This window comes from Pleuronectes platessa, chromosome 8 (genome assembly GCF_947347685.1).
Source record: "Pleuronectes platessa chromosome 8, fPlePla1.1, whole genome shotgun sequence".
Classification (NCBI taxonomy): Eukaryota; Metazoa; Chordata; class Actinopteri; order Pleuronectiformes; family Pleuronectidae; genus Pleuronectes; species Pleuronectes platessa.
In genome coordinates this window covers 18,965,065-18,992,988 of record NC_070633.1, presented here as the reverse complement: position 1 = coordinate 18,992,988, position 27,924 = coordinate 18,965,065, and the positions used below count along the sequence as shown (strand labels likewise).

The window sequence follows — 27,924 nt, the reverse complement described above, 5'->3', positions numbered from 1 at the left end:
CGGCGCAGAGGGATCTGAGAGTGTGGAGTGAGAACAAGTCATTGTGGATAGAGGGGATCTGTTCTGAGTTGCACTTCACATCATGAAAGAAGCATCTTATCAGTAAGTTATAGGAGGGTTCTTCAAAAAGAGTCAGCCATAAACCAGGAGCTGTGGAGGGCTTTTGACTGAAGCTTTGTATCATTAAGAGAAGCAGGGATTATTATATTTACCAGAATTCAGACTTTTAGTGATTTAGTATTTTTCTGTAGTTAAACGAGTTAAAAAAAAACCTCACACTTCCACCAGCAAAACTATGATAATACACATTTATTTTCAAATTTACAACATATAAAATGACACATATATATAAAAATACATTTGTAAACGTTAACAAGAGCTTTGGTACCGTAGCTTGTGATACTGTGATGTTTTGTGCATTTAATAATGTGGAACAAATGCTACAGGAAATAAAACTAGTGTCGTTTTAAATGGTGGATTATGTAATGGAAGTGGACATCGTGTAAGTGAATGTTAAACAATGCAACAGAAGCATAATTTCTACATGTGCACATATGGCTATCTAGGTTCCTTGAGTACAGTATAGCCCTTCATATCAGCGCGCAGCTTCAGCTGCAGAAACAAATATCTCAGTCTGTACAAAGGCGTCCATGTGTGCCCTCTTGTGCTAAGGCAGTGATACGCTGGGTTTATTATTTTCACTTGACAACCGCCTGTCCTCCAAGACACCGGGAGTCATTATCTATCCCTCACAGCCACACATTGAAAAGCAAATCTCAATCTCCCTCAATAAATTCTCAGATTTTTCTTTTGTAACATTGAGTAAATTTATATTTCTTTATAACGAAGCGTCTCTTCTAAATAAAGTGCAAATCTGGCACAGGACTATGAATTAAAGCCTACACAGAAACAAGTATTCAAAAACAAAGGGCGCTATTCAAACTTCACGAAAGACATATACATTTGATATCATCTCAAAAATCTCTGAAAAAAAAGAGAAAATGGGAAAATGCTGGCTCTAAGGCATATCAAACAAAAAAAAGCTAATCTGATAGTAAAACAGTGCATGTAGATTCTGTCTGCATTTCATATACCGGGAATAAGATTTTACAAAAATACTAAACAACAGCTGTGGAGGAAAAAATAAGTTTTGATTTAATTATCCAAATTCCATGTCTAATGGTGGTGGTTTACTAAAAGTTGAATTAATGTTGAGGATTCTCATTCATATCGAACTTTTATTACTTAGTTTTGAACGTGTGTACATTGTCTATTTTTGAGTTAATCATTTTTGTATTATTACAACTGATAAAACTGTTCATTAAAATCTACACCGGTTGAGAAGGTGGGAGGGATTTAATGTGAAAATCCAACGAAGGGCATAAGGCTAAATGTGTATAAGGAATAAAGCACATGTCTCATAAGGCCTCATAAATCTAAACTGGAGGATACAGTGAACACCTCTGCACTCACTGTAAACTGATTCTATAGGAGTGTGAGGAGTGTACCGCATTCAACTCTCAATAAATGACTGGTTGATAACATCACGCTCGCTATCTGTAACCGTTTGTAATCCCAGAGGTATTAGGTGTGAAACAAAAACTCAAAGAAGGACAAAACCTTTAGAGTGCTTAGTGGAAATACAGAGGTTGCCTTCTCGGTCTCCATTTTGCTACATTCTAGTTTAGTCGCGTTCCCTTTTTCAGGCATGTTAAAAAGAAAACAGAAAGAAATCCCCATAAAAGGGCTGCGTTCTCTCAGGGTTCAGGCTGGTGTGGCTACAGGAAGCTGTCCTCTACCTCAGGCGTCCCGGATGAGCCCAGCAGAGCGTCTCTCTCGCTGGTCTCCTCCAGCCTGTCCTCCTCTGGCAGGGTGTCCGCCGTGTCCTGAGACACGGAGTCGCTCTCCTCCTCCAGAGCCTCAGAGCTGAGAGCGGAAAGAACAAAACACAACTTTACTCTGTGTACTGTGTACTCAGTCATCAGGGTCAGTCTCTATGATTGTCTCTACCAATTTTCCTCATCTTCTCTTCAGCACAAACAGCTTCAGTCATATGTCTTACTTCTTTATTTCACAGGGAACTGACGCTGTTTGTTCATTACTTTATTACATTTATTACATTGCATTAGATCTATTGTCCCTGCTTTCTCTCTGCTCTCTGCTTGTTGTTATGAAGTGATTCTACAGATCTGTTTTAATCACATTTAAAGAAATGCGGCATGTTTTGCTTGGAATGCTGCATGCATCAGTATTTTCAAAAATTATTTTCAATGTTATCTCTTATGTGGAAGAATGTTCGCTGTACGCTTGCACAAAATGATCAGTTTTTGTTTGTTTGTAGAGATTAAGTCGATGTCGATCATTTTAAACACAATTTTAATACCCACATCTAAAAACACACACTTTTGACAACTGTAATACATTTGTATATTTCTGTATCTGTGCTCTCTTGCTGTGTGATGTTCAAATTGCTTTAAATTGTTTCTTATTGTTTGTCTTAAGTTTTTCATTTTTGACATGGCTGTATAAAGAAATATTTGTTTTAATCTTGATTTGAACTTAGTCGGATTTGTGTTAGGATTCTGTAAATGTCCGTCTTCTTTATTACATTAACTTTTATGTTGTGAGTCTTTAACTGCATCTTTCTCGCACTGTTTTTATTTATTTTTATCCATATTTGTTTTGTTTTTCTTCTCCATGTTTGTATAGCACTTTCAACTCTTGCTCTTTATACGCATTTTTGAAATAAATCCGACTTGACTTCTTCACTTGGGTTAATTGAAATTATACAACTCAAATGAAAATGTTTTGACTTTGAAAGGTCATAACTCAGCTGAAACTAATGCAATGTTTTAACAGTGATTTTCTTATTAAATTGTTGATTATCTAAACAAGGTTTGGTCCATTAAATTGTGACAAATTTAAAATCATTTTCTGTTCATCTACTTATCGATTAAATGATGACCTATTTCAGTTCTGGGCACATCTTCACAGTTTTTAAAGAAAATTGGAAGGATGTTCATGGAATAATCTTTTTATTGATTGGCTCAGGTTTCCGGTTTTGATTTAAAATGTATTCTTTATCCTGGTTCAGCAGTTTTTCAGTTTTTCCTCTGGTGGAGGCCAAAGTCCACGGCTCCCACACACAGCGTTAGAAAAAGAATGTGTGATCCAGTTATCAGTGAGGAAAGTTAATAATTAATTATGAAATCATAAATTATTTTACATGTGAATATGCCCAGACTTTGTATGGTCAGACATTCATTTGATCTTGAGAGCCAACTTTGCTTGACTATGTATTTAAATGTGTGGAATAGAAAACTCTTCTCCCTGTGTGCCTTCATAGTGCAGCTATTGTCCCAGCTCAACATCTGGATGAGTGGGTGTGTGGTTGGAAAATAAATGCTCTTGTTAAGTAAATACATCTTCCTCTCTCTTGCAGCCGCAGCATTTGGTGCACATCTGCGTCCTGTTCTCAGCGGCTGGGTACCTGGCAGGGCTCTCTGATGGCACGTCATTGAAAGCTTCCTCCGGCTTGGGGTCTGGGATTGGAATGATGTACTCGTTGTATGAGGTTATGACGTCCTGCGCGTCGGCCTCCTGTCTAAAGTTTCCTGGGTACTGGTTGTAGGGGTCCGGGGGGAAGGAGAGGGTGGCGGGGGAAGCGGGGGAGCCAAATGATGGATTGGCGATGGGAAAGGGTGAGGAGAGCCGGGGCTTGGTGCGGGCGACAGCCGGGTGGTCGCTCTTCAGGAAGTTGTCGTTGACTTGGTTGTATCTCTGTTGTGACAGGAGACAGTGGTTCGATCATTTGAGTGGTAACACTGGGGTTTGTTTTATCTCACAGGTATATGTACTTGGAATATCAAACATAAGATCAGTAGATTCAGTTCACCAGCGTCGTACTTTGTATTTAACTCTACGGTATGTATCTGTGTTTCCTTTACCACAGCTTCAGAACATACACATACAAAATAATATGAGCTATTTCACACAACAAAGTCAAAGCATTCGCATCCTTTTCTGAAGTGAAACGATAAGTATCAGATTGTAAATTTGTTTTAAATATTTAAAAGTCAAAACTGATTTTCCCGCCTATAGGGGCCAGACAGGCTGACAGTGAGGAGGTGAATAAAATACTAAATAAAGAAAATGGCCCAAAGTATAAAGTTACTTTTAAATATCTGAAATATTCCAAATCCAAATTCACAGTTCAGCATCAATAAGGCAGCTCAGAAGGCCTGTAAGGACACTATGTATAAATAAAGTACCTTTTTATAGCCGTCTGCTAGCATATTCCCCATACTGTGCACCAGAAAGGAGAAGTCAGGCCTCGTCTCAAACTTCTCATCCCAGCACTTCCTCATGATATCATAGCTGCAAAACAAACAGAATAAAAAAATTTGTATTTCTTATTTGTATATACGGTCAGAAGATTTGATGGAGATGCAACAATAAACGACAGAGAGACTCACACTTCATCAGAGGCGTGGGCGGGTTTGGTCATTCGGTAACCCCTCTTCAGAGCGCTGTAGAATAACTCATTCATGGGCAGATCAGGGTAGGGGGTTCCTCCTGCAGACAGCAGTTCAAATAATTCAGCCACTAGAAATCTCATGTTGTGCACTGGCTTGAATTCTAAATGGAAATCTGAGAGAACTGTGATGATGAAACCAATAATATGTAAGAGTCCTGCATGTAAGAGAAACTTCTGTTATTAGTAAATATCACTTTGTCCCCAAGAGCAAAAAACACAGATTTATTATCTGAATCACATCTGTTGTGTACTGAGAGTACACAACAGATGTGAGAGTTGTTCTGACCCCCCGATCCAAATGAGGAATGGATCTGAACAGTCCACTGAAGGTCAGAGTGAAGCAGCAAAGCACAGAGAACTTTTGGTTATCACTCACAGAAGCTGGATTGTCAGTTTGTTTTCCCTTCACTCGGGCTCACACTGCATATACTATAAACTGCCCCCTTTGTTTTGATGCTAGTTTCAAAAATATCGTGGGAAGAAAATGAGTTCATGAGCTTGACTGTGCCTAATAAGATTCAGACCACTTATGAGTCTTCAAGCTGAAGCACATACCAACAACCTGGTGTCAAATTGGCTGTCGACTTGTGCTGCTCTCATTTTAGACACTTATGTGTGACCCATATACTGTGAGAGTTTGAAGGGTTTACTGACATCTAGTGGAGAGGGATCATATTACAACCAACTGAACCTGTTTGTCAGTGTGTGTGTGTGGGTGTGTGTTCTTGTACAGCTATCTTTGTGGGGAGCCTACAACCTACGGAGTGAGGACATTTTGAGAGGTCCTCACTTTCTTTAATGGACTGTTTCAGGGTTAAGACCTGTTTTTAGGGTTAGGGCTAGGCATTTAGTATGGATTGGCTAGGGTTAGAGTAAGGGGCTAGGGAAGGCAATATGCCAATGAGAGTCCTCACTATGTAGATGTAAAACATGTGTGAGAGAGGGAGAGAAGGTTTGTGTGTGCGTGTGTGTTTGAACTAACCCAGTGTGAAGATCTCCCAAAGAAGTATGCCATACGACCACACATCGCTCAGGGTTGTGTACAAATTGTGGAAAATACTTTCAGGTGCCATCCACTTCAGGGGCAGGAAGGTCTGAATGGACAACGAAGACAAAACAAAAAAACATTCCATGACAGATTGAAATCTATTTTGAAACTATAGACAGTCCAGTTCACAGATGTTTGAGGTCATTGGGGATGCTCCACTTGGTGTGTGTATGTATGTGTCTTTATACCGTCAGTGTTCTGTGTAGCAAAGTGCCTTAGATTTACTACATAGAGGCAGGCCGAGTATTAACTTTCATTTGTAATAGTTAAGGTTAGTAATTGATCATGTCAATGAGTGACCGCATGGGGTTAGTGGAACAAATGTGCATGTGTGTGTACACGCAGTTACTTTGGTACTTACGCTGCCTTTAGAGATGTAGTTGGAGTCATGCATGATGTCTCTGGCCAGGCCGAAGTCACAGATCTTCACCAGTTTGCCCTCACAGATCAAGACGTTCCTGGCGGCGAGGTCACGATGGACACACTGTGGTGGAATAAAACAAATAATGACATTGTTGTTTTTACACTTTTTTGTACACACATATAGCGTGCTAACAATCCTCGCTTCCAAATTTCAGAACAACAGTAAATTACTTCTCAAACTGCCTTGTTGATGATTAGTCACTGGCTAAATTCTATGAAACTTGAATTTCAATAACTTACATTCTTGGAGGCGAGGAACTCCATCCCCTTCGCCACTTGGTAGCTGAAGCTCAAAAGATCGTCGAAGGTGAGGATGGAAGAGTCACTGATGGCCAGGTCCAATCCGCTGTCATCTGAACTCGATAACAAGAAGAGACAACAAACACAACAGGAAGAGAGAGAGATTAGAATCTCATGGACTGAGTGAGACCTTAACGGGCTCAAATGGAGCTGTTGCTCTTAATATGTGTGTTTGTACGTAATCTGATTAAAAGAACAACTGTATTCACTCATACATGAGGCTAAAACACTTCATGAATTTCACTTTTTTAAGTTTACTTATTAACTCTTTATTCATTGTCAATTTGTTTTCCAATTTGACCCAGATTTCAGCCTAAAGTTTTCTACATGCCACGCAGCTGTGTCAACCAGCGTCCTGCCGGTTTCGCCGACATTCACTGCTGCTTGCATTTTAAATCTGGTCAATACTTTATCAACTTTACTGATTTAGAACTAAAGCTTTTCACGTGCAACACACAGCCAATTTTCTTTCTTTTAAGTTCCTCTTGCTGTGAGTGGCAGACAGATGGTTACTGTTGGCTTCATATCATCGAACTATTCCTGTAATCAGTGGCCTAAATTCTTTACAATTGTTTTAATCAGTAATCAGATCATCATCAATACTCGGGAGGGTTACATGAACTGAGACACATGTGGCTCAAAGCAAACCTTGTTCCTGGTAGATGTCTTGCTGGTAGGGAGACTCATATGGGGAAGGCTGGATGTCTGCGTACTTGATGGTATCTATCTGCTCCTGCATGGGCATGTAGTTCGAGGGCTCATCTTTGCTCATGTCCATGTAGCCCCCATCGCTCTCACTTCCGAAAGACACATAGCTGGATGGATACGGATAAAATGCACTAGTGAACTAAATCCACATTTATTCATGGTCGCACATCATATTAAAACTTTACTGTATATAATAAGGTTGACTGTGCTTATTTCTTAGTGTGAGACAACCCAGATATATTATTCAGGAATCCCCCAACAACCCCCAACTCCCCCCCCCTATAAATCTTACAGAACGCCCCTTTGTGTGTATCTGAATGGGGATTTTTTTGTACAACTCGTTCTTCTCACCCTTTCCTCTGGCTAAGCGGTGTGCTTCCTCCCGAGATGAGGCAGCCGTCATCTTGGTTCTTTTCAGCGTAGTCCTGCAAGAACGTGTGCTTGTTCCTGTGAAGGTAGTCCACCAGGTCGCCATAACGACAGTACTCCGTCACCAGGTACAGAGGCCCTGGTTGGTGGAGGAGGAGCAATTCATGGTTTGGGAATTTCACAAAAAAACACTAACAAGTCGCCTCGACAGGCCACATTTAGCTTGTCACACAACACAAGTTTTCATTAGAAATCATATACAATGTTTATTTACATACTTATTTTAGTCTTTACAATAAAGGGTTAATTAAATTAGAATAGTTTTTCATTACATGGTCAAGATAAATCAATTATTTATTTAATTGTTGTTCCCATTATGACAATGGTTTGTTAGCAGCAATTCCACCATATGTTCACATCTGTATTGTGCCCAACAACCTGTGAAGTCACAAATTGTAACTGACGTGTTGTCTCCTGTTGTCTCCTGATTTGATCATTTCAACCGTGAGCTTTTACATTGATATTTTCGATTTAATGTTAAACTTTGATTACATCTGAACACAAAATCGTATCCTGTCCAAGTGAAAGATTATGTTTTTCTTATCTTAAATGAAAAACCCTTTTCTTCTTTGTGGACAATAAAAAACCGGCTACAAGTCGAGTTAAGTAGTTCATTGAAGTATCCATCTAATTAGTTATCTGATATGTGCATATACTGTAAGTTGCTAAATGTATAGCACACACGATTACCTAATTATCCTGTGTTTATTACTGTGGCTCACTGTGACACTCACCATTTTTAGTGCAAGCTCCGAGCAGGTTCACAATGTTGAGGTGAGGTCCCAGGTGACTCATGATCTTCAGCTCGGACATCAGGGCCTGGGTCTCACTCCTCCTGGCTGTGGCTGGATGAACAGAGAGAGAACCATGTATAAGAGAAGAGCAGTGTGAGGCGGTTGTGAGAACAGGAGAACTAAATATGCTGAGACCAGGACACACCAGGACACACTACGCTGCCAAACTGCTGAATGACCCTTTGGCTGAGAGGGTGGCAGCCACACTAAAGCTCTGCAGGGTGTTGCTCTCCGAGCTCAGAGGAGCACACCACCCTGGTCACAGTGTTTGACGGCCATGCAGGAGGACTCCACTGTGGTCTCTGCACGGTCCACCCAAACACACACATGGCACACTACTATGTTTTTGCATTGTGTGCTTCTTACACTTCAGCATTTTCACTGCCACCTTTGTGCTGGACTGGGAATGAGCCAGACCATACGCAGTTGCCTCGACCACCCTGCCAAAGGCTCCTGATCCAAGAGTGCGACCTGAAACACAAAGAGAGATCCCAGGAGGACAGAGTGTGAACAGAGCACATCAGAGCTGAAAAAGAACAACATTCACTTCATGACGGTTGCTACTGTAAATATGTTTCTAATAAAGTGAGATTAGAAACTGTAGCTTATTAAAGGTGGTACAGTTGATGAGTTGAGTAGACGTCTGACTCAGTTGGCTTTGGAAGCTGTTTATTGGGAGCAGCTGACAAACAACAATACGGCAATAGAGGGGTAAAGTTTAAAAGGAACTTTAAGAATGAAGAGGGACTAAGGCCAAGAAGAAAAGCTTAACACGGAACGTGGTTTATTATTCTAACCTCGACTCGGTAGTCAGATAGTCTAAAATATAAAATATATGCAACAGAGGTCATAACAGGCCTTTTCTCAGGGTTCTGTCATTTAGTTAGAATGAACACCATAAACCTGTATATGATGAACAGTCTACACTCTGCAGCCTTAAGTAGCCTTACATCAGAGGAAGACTAACTTTCATCAACTGAAAAACTAAGAGACTGTTTTAAGTTGGATTGGGTCAAGAAGTAAGGTTATGTCCTCATAAACCTTGATACAAACAGGCAGTAGAGTGGGGCAACTCTACTGCCTGTTTTTATTGAGGTTTATGAGGACATAACCTTACTGCTGACCATTCGAATGAACGCAGGTTAAAAGCAGGTTTGGCTTCAATTTCAGTCTATGCATCATGCTCCTCACGCACATTTAGGCTTTTTACACGAGACTGACTTTAGATGACCAATGTAGAAACTAATGTCATATTTGTACACTATTTTACATATGTCAACATGTTCAACAAAGGGTCATGTTATCGTTTCAAAATAGTCTGTCTAGCCTGACACTTGGCGCTCGGCCGACTGTTGGAACGCTGAGAGAAGAGACTGTGCTTAACACAGTGATAAAAAAGTGTCTGTGGTGTCAAACATTTGGGAGATACGGAGATTAAAGTGATGTGTGATGCTTCAGTAGATTTAACATTAGGGTCTATGGGACAGTTGCATGCTCCTCCTTTTGCTCTAGGGCTCATCATTTAAAAACCACAAGTCCTAACACTAAAGTTATCACACTGTTTCCCCACAGTTTGAAGTATAAAGTGTGAGAAGTTACAGCTACGAGAGCTGCAGTATAATTTTAATCATAGCTATAAATGTCTATGAATCTGATTTAGGAATTCAAAGTATTAACACAGATAAGTTTTACGGGGTCTTTCATCTGGTGCCTGTCTGCCTGAAGACTCACCCAGCACCAGGTTGTCTCGTGACATTTCCCAAGCCAGATCGTAGGGCAGGTGGATGGGGTCCACGTAGATGTACTCATGACCGTCCTGGCTCACAGACTCTATCACCTTCCACCGGATCTCGTAGCGAGGTTTCTGAGGAACACCAAGGAGAAAAAACATGACACACCAAAACCAAAGGATTCCTTTGTACATTAGCATTTACTATCACTCCGGTTTACATGCGACTTTTTGAGAGAAACCTGACAGGCGAGTTCGTCCATCTTACCTTCCTCCACACGGCAATGAGGATGATGAAGCCTGTGATGACGATGACTAGCAGGGCGAGAACAGCAGCCAACACTGTCACCTGGGAGAACAGCGCCGCTACAGGGGAGAGGACACTGAGCATCAGACAGGATGGGGCAGAGATCATTTTATTTAACTCGTCTCAAATTCAAATAAAGCTACGCTTTTTGTTGATTTTCTAAAGAAAAATTATTTCAAATACATGTTGTTTTGATTGAGTTTGTTCAGTTTAAACTATATTTAACATGAATCTTCGTAAGTTTATTAACAGTAGTTCACTGCACATATAAATAGTGAAAAAGTAATCATATTATAATAATAAAATAACACCTCAAAGATATTTGACAAAGAATTGAAAAGAGAGATACACAAAAGATTAAAAAAAAAAACATTAAAACAACATGCAGTATAACATGAACATTCTCTTTCATCTGGCAATATTAAAACCACTGAGACGGGACAATATTCATATGACACTTACTGCCGGACACCAGTTTGATGTCTCTCCTGTCGACAAGGCCTGTTTGGTTGCTGGTCTGACAGCGGACAGTGACCTGCTGGGGCTTGTGGAAGGTCACCTGGCTGCGGACCTGACTGGTTTTCCGAGTCTCGCTGTAGCTCACGTTGGTTTGGATGCTCAGTTCCTCCGGCTCTGGCGTCAGCAGCTGCCAAACCGCTGTCTGGTTGCTACACCTGCAACCGAGCACGAGATCAGCGGCTGGATTCACTTAAGTGGCAGCAGCTTGGCGTGAAGTCCAAGCAGCACATGCACATGATTTGAAAGTAAAGAGACATTTGTGTGTATGGTCAGCCCCCTGGTGTTCACTGTGTGACAGTTAAGGGAAGACGGGTGGAGGCGTACTTGAGCATGCTGTCACAGCTGTACCACTCGATGGTCGGGGTTGGGACCCCCTCAGCTACACAGGTCACCAAATGTCTCTTCCCTGGGAGGTGGAGGTCGGTCAGGTCTTTAATCTGAGAGGGAACTACACACAGGGGATACAGAACTCATTAATCACTGGTGACTTGAGTAAAAACATGTCCACGAATTCGGTTACAATTTGTCTGTATTTCATGAAACCACAATGGTATTGAGAATGACCAGAAATTAATAAAAACACCTTTATATTGTGATAAACCGCTCACCTCGAACCTCCAGGTCAAAGGTTACTTCCTTTGCGTCGTCTCCATTGGTGACGAGGACGGTGTAGAGTCCCTTCTGCTCTGTCCTCACCCTCACCAAGGTGAGAGTAGTGATGTACCTAAGACAGAAGGACAACATGTCTAGACATTAAAAATGAAATATCACCATTCACTACTCTTTTGCTTCAATGTGTATAAGCTGCCTTATATTTCTCTGAAGAGATTTGACTCAATCTACTTCATTCAGATTCTCCACAGATCCGTTAGATTGCGCAACATAAACCATGCTGTTTTTTCAGATGTGGAGATGCTTTAACCTAATTTCTACATCCAGACATTATCCTCAGGGAATATTAAAGAAAATTGGGAAATTCTTGATAAGCTAAACTGCTTTTACAAGCAGTTAGGAGGCTTCATAATGAACAAATATTGAAATACATTAATAGATACAAATATACACTCAAAATGCAAGAATATATAATAAATAATATAAATATATCATGAATATGATTTGGTGAGGAAAATTTCATTTTCCTACAATTCACTTTTTTATATGTCATTTCTACACATATTATTCTTATTTTTGTAATTCTACATGTATTGTCTCATTTATTTACATATTTCTACATTTATTCATTTATTTGTTAACACATTATGTCATTTCTGTCTTACATCCTCCAGAAAGAATATGTTTACAGGAAATTAAGGAAGTTAAACTGAAAATATAGTGAACTGGATGGACGCTGTGCTTTATTAATATATTTATTAACTATTTAACGATTATTATCTCTTTATTTATTATTTATTTAGTCTTTTGAGTGTTTTTTTTGGCAAAAATGTGAAAAACATGGTCCTGAAACTACAACATTGGTGTTTTTCTGTGAGACATTAGTGAGTTGTGACAGATATGTTGTGTTTAGGGTTCCTGTGTAATGAGTGACGGAGTCCTGCCCTCCAGAGAGGATAGTGTTTCTCTCTGCGGAGGCCTTATCTGGTGATGACTGACAGGAGCTGGATGCCTCTGGAGGCCGTCACCCTCACACAGCACCAGTGCTAATTGTTAAAATGCATCAAGGCCAATGAGGTGTTTAATTGCATTATGGTATTCAAGGTATTTTTAAGGTCAAAGGTCAGCTGAGGAGGCTGGTTGGATGTCTGACCTGATCTCATGCTCTGCTCTGGTTGTGATGGTTTTGTCTCCGTTGATGGTGGCACCGTCTTTGCTCCAGCGGACATGAGGGGGAGGGTAGGCCTCAATCTCAACTCTCAGCTCCACGTTCTCCTGCAGCTTGGCTGAAATGTTCTGTTGCTCGGCAGCCTTCACGTCCACGAATCCTCGCTCTGAAAACACGTTTATCATCAGGAACATAATGTGAAACAAATTCATTCTACGGACAAAAAAGAACAAAATGCATCTCTTTCTGCTCACTTGTTTTATTCTTTTTTTCTGTTTAACATTGATACACCGCTCCATTTATGTCAGACACTGTCTTTTATCATGAATGTTGCAAATCTTGTTATCTTGTTAATGTGCTCTGTTGAATGCATTAATTACACTTCCTTATTTTTTTTGTCTTGTTTTGGTCGTTTTTCCTCGCCCTTGTCGAGGGTTAAGGGCAGAGGCTGTCGCACCTTGTTTTGCCCTGGAGGCAAATTGTGATTTGTAAAAAAAATGAATTCTCGCTCTATACAAAATAAAGTTAATAGATTGATTGATTGACAATTCTTTTTTTTTATTCTTCACTGGATAGTGGGCTATAGACAGTGTACTGGCCCTGTTTGTAAGCTTCTGTCTTTTCCACTTGGACGTCCAGGCCACAGTTGTACACTGTCCCAGTCTCCATGAAGGATGGCAGTTCACGTTATTCATAAACATCTCACACCTCGCTGCGTACAGAATAAGCATTCACAGACCCAAACACATTCAGAGGACGTCAGGAGACAGAAATTAAGAACATTTCTTCCCCCCTCTCCGAGTCCGAGCTCGGTTACACGATTACGTCTTATGAACTTGTAGTTTATTTCCAAAAGTCTAAATACAGAGTTGCTGCAACCTCGTGGTTTTTCAAGGTATCACTCAGGGCGTCCACACCATGTCGAAGGTTTATTTCACACTTTGAACAGAAATAAATAGAGGTGATCTTTACTTCCTTTAATAGGAGCAACTCCCTCACCTTGACTTCGGTCTAGATAATAAGCAGTCTCCTCTCTGTGAGCGAAACCCAATAATAATCTGTGCAGCATTGGTTTGTTTGAGTTGTGTGTGTGTGTGTGTGTGTGTGTGTGTGTTGTGTGTGTCTAACCGAGCACAGTGATGTTGACGCTGGCAGAGTCCCTCTGGTCTTGCATGCCCTCGTGGACATGGCAGACGTATTTTCCGCTGTGGGCCACCGTGGCTCGAGAGAAGATGAGGCAGGAGCGCATGTTGGTGGACGACAGGACGTCCGTGAGCGGCTCCACCTCAATCAGCTTGGAGAGATTAAAAGATCATGAATCTGCTGGTCTGCCGTTTTATTATCAGGTAGAATGGGATTTTAATTTGTGTGATCTAACATCTGCAAGGTGGAGCTTTGAGAAAAAAAAATTCCACAGGAAATGTATAATCCCCTGGATACGAGTGTTGGGATATATTGTCTGATCTGTAGCAAAGGTCACATGACACATTCACCCATGAAACAGGGCGATGCTGCCTCCATAACAGTTTTTATAACTATCCAGTAGATCATCTTCAATAATACACCATAGCAGAATTTTCAGAACCAACACCATGTGCTTTGAGCACAATTTCACAAGGGGATAAAAAATCGAGGTGTGTCTCTACATCTTGATGCAATTTAGGCTCAGCCATGAAGCTTCGAGAGTTTTCACGAAGGAGAAGCTGAACAAAAGCGACCGTTCTGCTCCACACTCCTACTCACATGTCTGTTGGGGATCTCCCAGGAGAAATACACCAGCTCCACTCCGTGCACCGTGCAGTTGACTGTCAGCGGTTCGCCTTGTTTCAGCACCGTCTTTGACGTATTGATGTAGGCGTTGATGGCCTCGGGGACTGGGACGGGAAGAGAGAGTGTGGGGGAGAGGAGGAAGAGGATCAATTAAAACAAGATGTGGGAAACTTCAGTTCTGATGAGCCACTAATCTGGTCAAATACAAACCCTGAATTAATGTTTAACTCCTAATAAGTGTCAAAAGTTGATTGCTGGCTCCTGAGTTTGCATCCTAGCTAAAAAAAAGAAAAACTATTTCACAACTCCACATTGTTTACTCTGGAGGTTATGTTTTCATCTGAATTTCTGTTTGTTTGTGTGTTAGTTAGCAGCAATTAACAAGATCACAATGATACTTGGTGGACGGATGCTGTGTGGGTCAGGGAAGAACCGTTCATTACCTCCGCCAAGGAGGTTATGTTTTCATCTGCATTTGTTAGTTAGTAGGATTACTTAAAAACTACTCAGCCGATTTCCTTGAAATTGGAGAATGACCCGGGGAAGAGCCCATAACCTTTAGGTGTGGCTCCAGATTAGAAGGTGGGACCATGAATACTTTTATTTTAACTTTCTTCAACATTTCAAGTTAGGGTGTTTTTCTGCATTTTCTTTGATTTCTCAGAAAATAATTCTTGGATTTAGATGATAAGAAATCAGGGCTGTTTAGGGGACTGATGTTAATGAGTGTGAGGGGATTTTGGGGCCCTGACGGAGTTATTCGCCCACAGGGCGACATTGTAGTTATAAAATGTTCTTCAGATTTCTTCAAACAGCTTTTAAAGCATTTTTCTAAGTTTTCTATCAAAACATCTCCTCAGCATAAAAAACATTTTATATGATCCTTTACGGTGCTTCAAAAAGAAAGACTCGTTATTAACTTTCGTAGTTTGGGTGTATGCTGCGACTGAATTAAAGGGCCAAGACTCTGTGTGCATGTGTTTGTGGGTTCCGGCACACATGGAGGGGGTTGAGTCAATAATCACCATTTTTATTTTGGGAAGAGGAACCTGAACACCTACCAGCGATGCTGAAGACGTAGAAGGCCTGAGACTCCACCACGTCCCCGTTCAGCTCTCCTCGACACACGTAGGTCCTGTCCTCCAGCGGCGCCTTGTACCCCTCGCTGGGGACATAATGTCCTCTGATGGGCATGTCAGTGTCCCTCTCGTACAGGGTGACGTTGAGGTTTGGATTGGTGACCACGCAGGGGATGCTGCTCTCCTCACTGGTCTTAGTTACCATGCCATGGGATCTCTCTATGAACCATACATCAGGGTCTATGGATAAAACATAACAACTTTCATTACTTACAAGATTGATGAGTCGTACTTCAATACATACTAAATAATCTTTATAGCATCTAATCGGATATGGTTTCTGCATTTTTCACAAACAAAGAAAAACCCATATAGTATAAGTTGATTGATCTGTGACTTTTAAAAAGAGAAAGCAGTGAAATGTTTTCTCTATTTTCTCTGATTACGATAATTTTTCTTTAAATTCTTCTATTTTCTAAATTCTTCTTGGAGCTCTGTCTTCACGGCTCACATTTGAAAATATTTTCCACATAACAGCAAAATGTGCAGTTGTTTTTATGTTTACACGCTAAACCTGCAGAAAATCATTTTGATGTCCCTTTTTAATGAGGGAGATATTGTAACTTTCCACGCCGAAACAAAATTTGATGTCAGACATCTTCTACAAACTGTGTTGCTGCGTAAATCAGATCTCACCTGGGACAAACACGACAACCTCCTTAGTTTCTCCAGTGTGTCGATCAACGCACAGGTACACCCCTGTGTGCTTCCAGCTCACGTTCTCCAGGGTCAAAACGCTAGATGTGGCGCTGCTTTGCACGATTTGATAGCTTTGGCCTGCATTTTGAACTTGCTCCACTTGGAAATACGGCACATCGTCCCTCTTGAACTCCCAAGTCGTCTCCCTGAAGCCGGAGCAGGTAAGAGTGAGGGAGGAGCCCTCGGCCAGGACCAGCTCTTTGTCGTTGGGTGTTATCTCCAGGCAATGCAGCTGCGCGCAGAGGCACAGGAGAGCTGGAATTGACACAACACAACAAGGGAAGAAAGGGTCAGGATGGAGGTCAAAGAGACGGCAGCATTAGGTCAAAGGTTATATCAACAATACAAGGCGGATCCTGCTCTATCTCTTAACGATGAAAGATATGAGCCGTCTGGAGCGGTAAGTGGGAGGATAATGACGCCTCGTCAGTGACAGATATATCTAAAACAGCAGAGGTCGGTCAAAATCTATCAAAATACATACAAGTATCCAATCTTGACATTTTAGTTGGCTTAACATTCTTCTCTCCCTGTGGTCCTGTTTAAAATTTCTCATAAAAAGTTAGTTCTCACTTGTAACTGTCAGATGGAGAATGGACGCCGTCGCCCTCGTCATGTTGGACGTCTTCAGACGGTTTGTTCTGGAAACAAGCAGATACGAAAAAAAGTCCTCAAACCAGGTCACAGATTATTTGGTCCACATACAAAAATTCAATAAAACTACAAATTGTTCACCCCGGTTAACACACAACTCCATCTCAAGAGGCCTGACGTAGAAAGGAATTGGTTCCCGTCTTCATGAAATCAAGCAGGATGGGTTGAGTTTGGAAGAATTCAGGAGATAAATCACATTCTGTTGTAGGAAAAAATCTGCTTCCAATCAGAGGAAATGGCACGAAACTCTTCTCAGCCCATACCGAGAGGAAACAAACACATAGCATCCAGTTTGCTGTCCGGCTGCTGTCTTTAATGGTTTCTGGCCGGCACACATGAGTCTGAGGTCCAGATGCAGCTCACTCTGAAGGTATTTGATGCCTCGCTGCACCGGGACAGAGCGACAATGTCTGGCTCTTTTTGTTCCCGGTTCACCAGCATTCTGACCAATAACAAGCGGGTCACTGTGTGCAGCTTTTGCAACACGCTCTCTGGCAACAATGCTGCGTCCAAGCTATTCAAGAGCCGTGCTGAGCCATTAATTGGTTTTCTGTGTAAACAAGAAGTGAAAATGAGGGCATTCACCCAAGCCGCTGGCACAGGAGTGTACTGAGATTGGAAAGGTTGCTATGGTTTTTTATTACTAATAAGATATCATGTTGTACACCAAAAGAGAGATATCAACATCCCAGAATGAATTCAGCAGCTTTTCAGGTCAGAGGTGCCTGATACTTTCCATCCTCACATCAACCACCATTACCCAAGACCTTCAAATTCTCTGATAGTAATTTCACTGCACAAGGGGGAAAAAACTGCAGAGGGTAGTGGTGGTTTGTTGTTATGTTTGGAACAGGGGTTAGGGCCTGCAGTGTACAGGCGTCTGGAAACAGTTAAGGATGGATCACAGGCCTGCACACAAGAGGGTGGGAAAGAGAGAGAGGGCGGAAGAGGGAGCCTTGGGAAGAGCGAGGGTGGAGGAGGAAGAGGACGAGGGGAGGGGAGGCGGTGGAAAAATTGTGAAATGCATCTTGTGAAATCTCACCCCCATTTACGGGATAATGTAATTTTATCTCTATTTTAAGAATTTAGGCAAAAATGTGTTTTGTAATTCAACACAGATCCTAAAGCTTAACTGAGACTAAGAGGAGTTTTCACAGTTTATTTAATCTGAACATGTCTGGCAGCATCACCTTCGTATCCATAACAGTGGACCAAGTTGGCTGATTTTTGCTCCTTATTGATTTAGCTCCAAGTTTAAAATAGGAGAAAAAAAATTGTGATCAGTTTGACATAACCCACCACCAGTGACTCAAACCAGATACATGCTGCTCCCTAAATTAACTGGTTTTGGCACTTCCGCTCCCAAAAGCTCTTGAGTTGCTCCAAAAACATGACTGGTCCATTTCCTCCCCTGCAGCCTCCTGGTTCTAATAAAAAGGGGTGAGAGAGCAACAAACAGAAAGAGAGAGAGAGAGAGAGAGAGAGAGAGAGAGAGAGAGAGAGAGAGAGAGAGAGAGAGAGAGAGAGAGAGAGAGAGAGAGAGAGAGGGGTTTTCTCTTGGTGCTGCGAGCCAGTATAATGCTGAAACTCACACTTTACACAGCGACGTGCGCTGTGTTGCATCCCAGCCCCCACCTATCCTCCTCAAACTCTGGAGACACACACACACACACACACACACACACGCACACACTTACACACACACACACACAAACACTCACAGACCTCTGCCTCTCTTCCCCCTTTTGTCACTACTGCCTGTGTACAGTTCATGTTCCCACAGTATTCCTCTGAAAGTTTCCCAGGATCGCTGATACCCTTGGGACCCTGCTGGTGATGACGGTGGAGAGCGGAGGGGTCACCTCATCCCAGGGGGGGGCCCCATGCAGCAGGCAGCGATGAGGGCCCGTCCACTGCGGAAGCCATACATCAGTGCTTCTAAAAGTAGTGGTCAACCTCGGTGTCAACGATGATGACTTTGAGCGACAACAGCCAAACGCAGTGGCGCCGAAGGCATGCGTCACTTGGCAGTGTGAGAAGAAACAAATGTTATTGCAATCGTGTTCTCATGTGATATTTGCTGAAACAAGCCCGACTGCTGCTGTGTTAGCGCTACTACAGGATGTGAAATTACATCTGAAATCTAAAACGCCAAAAAAAAGAGAGCTCACTCTTTGCTTAACAGGAATCTAGGTGTGTTCAAGTATCTGTTTGGGGTCTTTGAAAGGAACGGAAAGATAATGTTTGGCTACTGCAACACGATGCGGTTTTGTGTTGACCAGTGGGTAGCGGGGGTTTTGGAGGAGGAATCTGACCCTCGAAATGGGATGTGCTGACTGGGATCACAGAGCTTCAAACAGAGTTTAATCCAAGATTGAAGACTACGAAAGATGTGTGAGGCGGTGTGCAAAGTAGTTTCAAACTGGATTGGAAACATGGCTGTTTCATGCTCTGTCCTGGTGAGGACGAGAAGAGAACAAAAAAACGGTTTGAGACATTCAAAGGAGTCGGGACACTATGATATCTGCCAAGAAAGTTTGGCAGCATTTCAGTGACGCGGTTTCCCACTTAATAAAAACACTTATCAGCAGTTTGACCCCCTAAAACCAAGAGCTGCACTGTGTTTGAACCAAAGAGACGATCGAGCATTCCGTGATTGAGACAAATTACAATAAGAAACCTCCACAATATCCACAAATCAAGTCCAGTCGAGTCAAGTGGTTCTCGGTCGGAGGAGGGCGGCTTGTGCAGAATCAGCAAAACATTTTTCTAACCCAGATGTTTATTGCTGTCTTTTTAATCTTCGAAACTGGATACCTCAGTCTCACAATGATCACGGAGGTCTGAGAAAAACAAACAACGCTTGTGCTGGTGAAGGTACAGTAATCACCGTGAGGGCTAAACTGTTATCGTGCCGTACCGAGTTTTCCCACAAATGCTGGGAATTTGGTGGCTGATTGACCCTTCCCGGTTTTTCATAAACAAGCGAGCTACACTCAACGTGTCGCCGGCTAATGAGGAAGAATGCTAAAATCCACCTCAGCTGGGCGCACACAGCCCACGCGCAGCCTCAGGATACAGTCGAGTGTGTAAACCCTGGTCCCTCCGCACCCTGTAATCCCACTAGTGGGATATCTATGTATACTATATGTGCATGTTTTATTTAAACATCTGGCAGTGATGAAGCAGTCCTCAATGAGGTGGGAAACCAAATTTGCAGCCAACTGTTTGCTTTAGTGTGTCCCGAGGGGGGGAGGTTACATTTGGGGGGAAAGGAGGGAAAAAAGAGGAGTAATCTATAACAAAAGGGAGAAAGATGTCCAAACATGCAGCTGGAGAGTTCTGACTTCCTGTATGAGAAAATGTTCTGGAATTGTGTGGGTGTAAGCCGGTGATGCATCAGTGACACAGCAGACCACCACTACCACCAAACAAATACACACGGAGACAACAACAGATGCCACAATGAGTAGAGGATCACACAGCATATCATGAAACTCTTTCCCAGAAGAAAACAGCTTTAAAGTTGAAAAGCACTCAGACGAAAAAGGAGGAAAGAAAGGAAGGAAGGCTGGATAGACAGACAGACAGAAAGACAGACAGATCGATGTAATTTATTGAATAAAGTTTGGGATGTTAGAGCAGCATTATCTCACAAGGTTGGAGAAAGCTTCCACACCATGTAATGGATTCTTCCTTTGGTCATGCCCCAACCCTGTACAAAATTCCATGGCAATCGGTCAAGTACTTTTTGCCTAACTCTTCAAACTAACACAGGTGAAAACATAACCTCCTTGGTAGCTGTTGCTACATGAGCACTCAGTAGAGCCCATCCCTCTGTTAAGGCCCAACAGTCCCCTTACATTCATCAAGCTGCACCTCCTTTCATACACTCATAGATATCAGCTCCCTTAATACCCAATCTCTCAATGTAAAAGAAAATGAAAAGAAATCCTGGATCTGGATCCACACCGACATTTGATTGGCTCTTTCTTGACACATCACATTCTTATACCAGGTTTAATGGAAATCTGTTTTTTTGTGTAATCTTGCATAAAAACAAACCAACAAAGTGCTAAGAAAAAGAAAAACCAGACCAATCAGACCAGTGACAAAGCATGACAAACCATCGACACACCGCAAGAATAGTGCACACAACAGCAGACAGAGGGGAAGAACAGCGACATGAGCATGCAGACACACAGGGCACAGTTTATGGGAAACACCACATGAAAGCACCGAGTAGGACAGCAGAGGGAGCACACACACACTCTCCAGTGGACAGGAAGCTGTGCAAAACAAACATCTCCAATTTAGCATCCACTTCTTCACAATGCAAACAATCCTATAGGACAAAATATGACCTGTCAGAGTCATTGACACTTTATTAAGACATGTTTAAAATCATAGGACTAAAATATCTTCACCGCACACACACACACGGGTCATGCTTGTCTTTGTGTTTAGTTTTTTCAGAAGGATGTCAGGTTTTCTCGACAGACCTCCGAGCAGCAGGGCCCTGGCGAGCTCTGTGGGAAAAAAATGACCTGGTGCGACTATGTTAAAACAAACCTCCATTTTTATCGCCCGTCTTGGACAGGCCAGCCAACATGCCCCGCGACCCCCCCTCCCCTGAGGAGAACCTTCTGGTCCCTCGGCAGCAGCCCCACAATGCAGTGCTCCCACCTCAGAGAGTTCTCCCCGTCATCCAACGTGACGAAAAACCGACTGATCTGCAGGTTTATGGGTAAAAGGCGATTTCAGCTGGGACGGCACACATGTCACCAACATGCTGTCAGACTCTGGGAGTTGCTGTAAGCAGGAAATGCCTCTGGAGCCTGTGTTTGTGTCGCAGTCATCCATCTTTCTTTTTTATAAAAGATAACAATTTTCCCATTAAAGAACCCTATAGCACATATTTGTATTTTTATATATGTGTGTGTGTGTCACTCATATATCTAAAGCTACAGATACATCAACTATTTTTGCCCACTCTTAGGCAGCCGAAATGAAATCTAAACACAACTTTTGAAACTGATATGTCCCTATAATCACTCTCTTTTAGCTCCGTCTTTAGTCTCCACCAACTTCTGATATTTGAAACATTTGGACCTATTCACGTTCTGTAAAGTAAACTTTTTAGAGCTTTTCAAAATAAAATAAAAAGCTTCCTGTAGCAGCTGAAACTGATGAGACCAAAAAAGTTATGGGTCAGAAAACCAAAGCACTGGAGCTGAAAGACACAAAAAGGGTCAATTTATGTATGATAAAATATAAAATATCTAAATACAGAAAAAATATGTTATATATCTCGTTGACTTCCATTTTGCCTTTTAATTGGGTCTTATTCGATTTATCCATGGCAATGTCCTTGATCACTTTTAATCTATCACATTTATTCATTGTCATTCGCTGCATTACGTGAATACAACTTTAACACATCACCACATCTGTGAACATGAATTGCATTAGCTAGATTTTCATCAATGGTGGTTGAGACACAACTCCCATGATCCAATCCTACTTTGACACGCCATCAAACTAGGAATTTATGTTTTTGTTTGGATTTTGGGGATTAAGAGGCCCCAAAGTTACAAATATTGAACATTTAATTTAATATTACCGGCTGTCAATTGATCCTTTATTAACAATATTTCTCCACTCCAGAACTTTTTGTGTGACTATTTTCAGGACAGGCTGAGGCTGGTGCAAGGTCTTCATCTGTTATCCTGCCATCTCACTGACAGAAAGATTTTCAAGACTTTTGGCTCTTACACAGACGCACAACTGGATCTCGCAGTTGCACAGCTGCACTGCAGGACTTTCAAAAGTTCTGTCTCAGCAAAAAACAGCTTGTTTCCTGTAATTTCAGAGCTTGAAGCTGCACCGAAGCCATCTCAAGTTTGTGCTATCAGATTCCGGAGCATTAAAAAATTCTCCTCTGTTATTCCTCTCCATAAATCTCAGTTCATACGTCGCTCCCCGGCAAACCAAAGTGACTGGGCTCCTGCTGAGGTAACACGTGTTAGGAAACCTGTGGAGTTTGGTTTGCACTGTTTCAAACAACGCTGTAAATGCTGTTTATAGTGGCAGTGGGGGGGACGTTAGGGGCTTCAGGGTAAAACCGACGGTTGTAGAATGACATCTTTAGATGTGGCTGGTGTTTGATATCAGTTTAACGATCTAATTTTCTCCTCATTTGAGAACGTAAATCAAAGAAAAAGGATTAAAACACCAAAAATTTCAGAAGCGGTTGTAACTGAAGTAAAATGTCCCCTGTTTTCTTGAGCAGTAAATCCTAGAGTTGTTTGTTGACCACTTAAGGCTATAATTATGTGTCTGCTTTGTCCCATTCCCAGCCAATTCAAACAGTTTCTGCACTGTGGGAATACATAAATATCAGAGATATTTTACTGGCATATGCATCCGCCCACGTTTCCCTCTAAGACCTCGCCCACCCGTGCGTAGGGTCCCGCACCCCGACTATTTCTCCTGTTCCACTAACACTGGAGGGTAATAGACCCCCAACCTGCCTCGTGAGAAATGGAGGACGCCTACACACATTTCCCTCTGCTCTTTACACACACCCAACAAGACAGATCCAGAAACAGCTGAATACAATTAGGACTGTTTCCTTAAACACAGGAATAAAAGCCGGGGGAATAAGAGAAGCATAAATCTGGGTGATAATTCATACTATCTGTGCAGAGGGAAGCTAAAGTTAACATTTGCAACAAGCTCTTTGGAGTGTTGCTTCTTATGCATTGGTATCGACAGAAGCACCAATGTTAAACATCATTGAACCTCAAACGAAAGCAGCTCGTAGCTTCAAGACAAACCAAGAGAAATCGTAATTCTCTCTTAGCTTTCAATTGTGTGGAACATTCTTATCTTGTTAAAGCCCCCTGTCCTCCTGCCTTGCTGTGCTGTATCACTAATTCCAGCGTGTTTTAGTTGGAGCGAGGACAGCAAAGCTCCGAAGAGAAAGTGTGTTGCTTTAACAGGATCTGATGGAGACCAAAACTTCCTGCTAAAAAAAAAATCTGTAGTCTTCCTTATGTGGTCAAATCAGAGAGGCGATCATCATACTTAAGCTACACAGGAGTGGAGGACCATCTTCAGGAGTAAAGGATTTATTACCACAACAAATAACTGTCTGGTAATAAAACTGTGTAGTGATGTAGGACGCAACAAATAACAGATACATTTGAAGGACCTATACAGAGGAAACTTCAGAAAAAAGTATTGTTTTTTATCCAAGTCCCATCTGCTAACGCGGAGTAGGCAGGGTTTAAGACCTGTACTGCAGACCGCCACCAGGAGGTGAACGAGGTGCTTTGGCTTCACTTTTGGGGTGCAGTTATGACTACCATCTTTATACACAGTCTATGGAGCAGATGTGTAAACTGACATAAACGGCGTAAACATAGTTTGTTAGCTCCAACCTTTGTACTCACATGTTTGGACAACACCTCTTTTACATGTGTGAAAATGACACCACTCTTTGCATTTTCAGCCAGATTTTCTTCCGTAAGGTTCGGTATGACAGCTCGTAAAAAAAAGAAACAGTTCCTCCAGGAGTGGACCTGCAGGAGTGGCCGTGCTCTCCGGCTGAAGATGAGATGCAGCTGCCTGTCAGCTCTATGTGAGTGGGTGGGAGGGAGGGAAAGAAGGGGGGGGGGGGGGTGAGGCCAGATGGACCGGGCAGCCGTACAGGATGCTGTATCATAGCACCACTTAGTGCTCTTCATTATTAAAGCTATATGACTTAAGTTCAGTGTCTGACTACATCACTAAAGAAGCAGAGGCTGACGTCCTCACAAAGAAACAAGGACTCAGTTCAGAAGTATGAATGAGGAATCGTGAATCAGACATCGAGAGACCACCAGGAAATGAGTCAGAGATGGCGATAGTCAAACATGAAATATACGCTCTCATTAAGGAATTTAAGGATAACCATGTGGCATGATATCTGAGAGCTCAGAGGATTTTAAACCATATTCATCAACCGGATATAAACAACTTCACAGTGGTTGTGTTTCAAAACTCGCTGCTGAGCTCAAACTGTTACACATCGGAGCACATGGGAGCCGAATCAGACTCCTGGCATGTTTTCTGCATGGTCATAATGCGAAGCACATTTTCTCAGAGCGACTGGCATGCAGGGAGCCCGGGGAACCAGGAAACAGCTGATGACGGAGGATTAAGGTCTGGGCCAGGGGAATGGAGCCGAATGGGCCGCACTGCGCCGGGGCCCAGGGAGAAGAGCTCTGCTGTAGTACATACCAGCAGTCTGACGCACACGCAGAAAAATCCCCACCGCTCAGGAGACAAATGAATCTTCACAAGTCTGCTCAGTTCAGATCCATCAGAATAGATATTGTATTTAAAAGTTGTTTCTGTGAAAAGTGTTTTGCAGCAGGCATCCCTCTGATGGTAGAGTTATGGTATGAATGCAGTACAGGCTAATACCATTGATGGCAAAAGTATGACATGCATGCAGTTTCCCAGCAGCTCGTCTGAAACAACAGCACTGGACAATGCCTGGACCAGAAATATCCACCGAGCCAGAGATGATCAAAGTCTTCAAGAGTGTTAACACGCAGTTCATCACAACTGATGCTAATTCAGATTCTCACATTTCAGAAATGTGTAAACAGAAAGGCCTAGTGCAGTTACCCAGACTAAACACAACAAACTGAGCTAACCACTTAACCACACCGCAGCCGTACGCAGCCGGGAAGTGGCGAAGCTTTCAGGTGCAGAACACATGGCGGATTAGAGCGAGGAGACATGCGTGCCACATGTGTCTCAGCCGTGAAATAGCTCACATTGCCATAATGTAGCTCATTCCAGGTACTAAAACCTTCTCATGTGATGAATGCGAGGAGATGATTCAACAGATTGTGTTTACGGCTCTGCACTCCTGAGAAGAGACCGGGTCACGGGTTCATGCCAGATTGGTGACAAAGGCATGAAGCTATGAAATCTGCACGGTGTGTTATCACTAAGAGGGCATCCATCCAGAGTTAAAGAGGATGCTGGTGACAGTGACTGATGTTGGGTCTGATTTCGCTGCACCATCATGGCGGTCCAGAAAGATTCTCCATGTAGGGGGGACGGACAGAGGAGGGAAGAGACTGGTGGCTTTGGTGTTGAGGACCGTCAGTTCACTCAGGGTGACTGAGGAGGGCTGTATAAACAAGCCCTTTAGCAGCGAAGCACAAAGTGGAGCACAACAGCTTGTGCTATAGAGCCCAGCGTGTGTGTGTGTGTGTGTGTGTTTGTGTTTGTGTGTGTGTGTGTGTGTGTGTGTGGGACCCTGGGATGCCTTGTCAAACGCATTCTCTGAGCGAGAAGATAAACATTGTAAGAGTTTCACTATGTTAAGTGTGAAAAGGTGTCTATGTACAGAGATGCAAGTCATCACCCGGCTCGTGTTTGAACAGGTTGCCCTGCACTCTTTCACATTGTAATTCCTGTTGTGTACACATTCAAGTATGCAGGTTACAAATACCACCAACACAGACACCTTAGCAATAACCAGCAACAGCCTCACACAACCAAACAGACTCCAGCGACAGACTTCTGAGCTTGTTTTCAGGTATTGAATCTGATTGATTTCTCAGAGGCTCTATATGACGCAGCACTGTGAAGGATGTAAGGATGAGGGGCATCCTCTCTGAGAAAGACAGCCATGAAATTCCCTCTGTCACAGTGGGTTTCCCAGTGCAGGCTGAGTGAATTCTCCACATTTTGTACAGCACATCATCGCAGCAGCTGCCCAAACCCTTGACAGTGATGAAGAATTAAGACCTCTTACCTTCAGAGTGACCCGGGACACACAGACGAGTCTCTGTCCGAGGAGGTTTGCCAGGCCAGCAGTCGGTCTCCTCCTTCTGAAACCGGAGGAGAGATCTCAAGCTGGTCGTCTCTACAGGGGCGGCTGCCTCAGATGTACAGATCCCTTCAGATGTTCAGAGTCTGAGGTTAATCTCTGCCGTCCTGTCCCGGCAGTCCGCTGGAGGAGGTACCACTCTGGGTCCGGCTGTTTGTTTTAGTCAAATCACAGCACGGTGGGGGTCTCCTCTCTCTCTCTCTCTCCCTCCCTCTCTCTCCACTCTCACACTTTTACAAAAGCCTGCCCACTGCTCCCAAACATGAAAATGTGTTCCCATTGGAGACGTGCACGCTCCTTCCCTGACAGATTCACACCGAGGGGAGTGTCAGCGGTGCGGCCCCGGCTGGAGCTGAGAGAGCGAGCAGAGAGGGAGAGGAGAGGAGAGGAGGGAGGGAACAGTGGAGGGGAGTTGAAGACATAATAGAGGGAAGTTTGAAACGGAGTGAGCTGAGAAAGAGGAGAAAAGCGAAGGGAGAAAACCTCCAACTACAGATGGGGGTCCTGCTTGTTGTTCTTTAGGTAGCAGCTCAGAGGTCCCGGGCTGGAGGGATTTGTTTATGAATGGAGTGGCGAGCCACTGGAGGTGAACTGAGACAGTCTCTATTGGCAACAGGCAATCTGGACCGCATCTAACCCCTCCATGAAACAACAAACACAATGAAAAGGAGGAGAAAGAGTGAGAGAGGTCCTGGCAAAAAAAAAAAGAAAAGAAAAGCTTTTGGCAGAGCTTGTGGTGGCCTGCTTTGAAAACAAAACATGAAAGCTTCTCAGGAAAATCGCCTCACTTATATAATCGCTCTGCAACAATCAAGTGGAAAAACAGTTTAGTTTTATACTTTTAGTTTCTAGTTGAGTTTTCACATGTGGTCCATCGCTTCTTCTGCTTCGTACTTGTTTCCCTTTACTTTATTTGCACCCACATTAAAAACCTCAACACCTCCCTCAGTCCTCTCCCGCCTCTGCCTCTTTCCTCTCCTCTTTTAAACACGTGCACACACACACACACACACACACACACACCATGCAAACACTTTCCCCACATTGGCTCTCTTCCTAATTTCCTCCTTTCCCAGGATATGAGTGGATGGCTTGAAATTCATAACACAACCCCGCAGCTGACGAAGGTCTTTTTCTCTCCAACAAGGGGCTGGGGCAGACAGGGGGGGAGGGGGGAGGGTGGGTACCGG

General features: G+C 42.8%; 1 protein-coding gene across 2 annotated transcripts; it reads right to left on the bottom strand.

The window, feature by feature from the left end:
* Positions 1-294: 294 nt before the first annotated feature.
* Positions 295-27,701, bottom strand: pdgfrb (platelet-derived growth factor receptor, beta polypeptide). 2 transcript variants are annotated; one of them, XM_053428024.1, is made up of 23 exons: positions 26,660-27,701; positions 16,756-16,823; positions 16,120-16,437; positions 15,406-15,663; positions 14,318-14,448; positions 13,703-13,868; positions 12,560-12,740; positions 11,403-11,518; positions 11,119-11,242; positions 10,738-10,949; positions 10,237-10,334; positions 9,971-10,103; positions 8,606-8,710; positions 8,180-8,290; positions 7,368-7,524; positions 6,957-7,123; positions 6,249-6,361; positions 5,947-6,069; positions 5,520-5,631; positions 4,476-4,575; positions 4,272-4,377; positions 3,491-3,780; positions 295-1,926 (listed from the first exon to the last, which is right to left on the bottom strand). In XM_053428024.1, the coding sequence occupies exons 2-23, from the start codon at positions 16,796-16,798 to the stop codon at positions 1,779-1,781; spliced, it is 3,312 nt and encodes a 1,103-aa protein (XP_053283999.1). In that variant the 5' UTR covers positions 16,799-16,823; positions 26,660-27,701; the 3' UTR covers positions 295-1,778. The 2 variants fall into 2 exon arrangements, with proteins under 2 accessions (XP_053283999.1, XP_053284000.1); XM_053428025.1 differs by lacking the exon at positions 26,660-27,701 and adding an exon at positions 16,918-17,282.
* Positions 27,702-27,924: the final 223 nt, after the last annotated feature.

Excerpts from the sequence above, each read along its gene's own strand:
- pdgfrb (XM_053428024.1), bottom strand. The coding sequence starts at position 16,798 with ATGACGAGGGCGACGGCGTCCATTCTCCATCTGACAGTTACAA. Across the intron at positions 13,869-14,317 it reads GGGAGATCCCCAACAGACAT|CTGATTGAGGTGGAGCCGCT; the intron begins GTGAGTAGGAGT and ends AATCTCTCCAAG. Across the intron at positions 10,950-11,118 it reads AGCTGTGACAGCATGCTCAA|GTGTAGCAACCAGACAGCGG; the intron begins GTACGCCTCCAC and ends GCTCGGTTGCAG.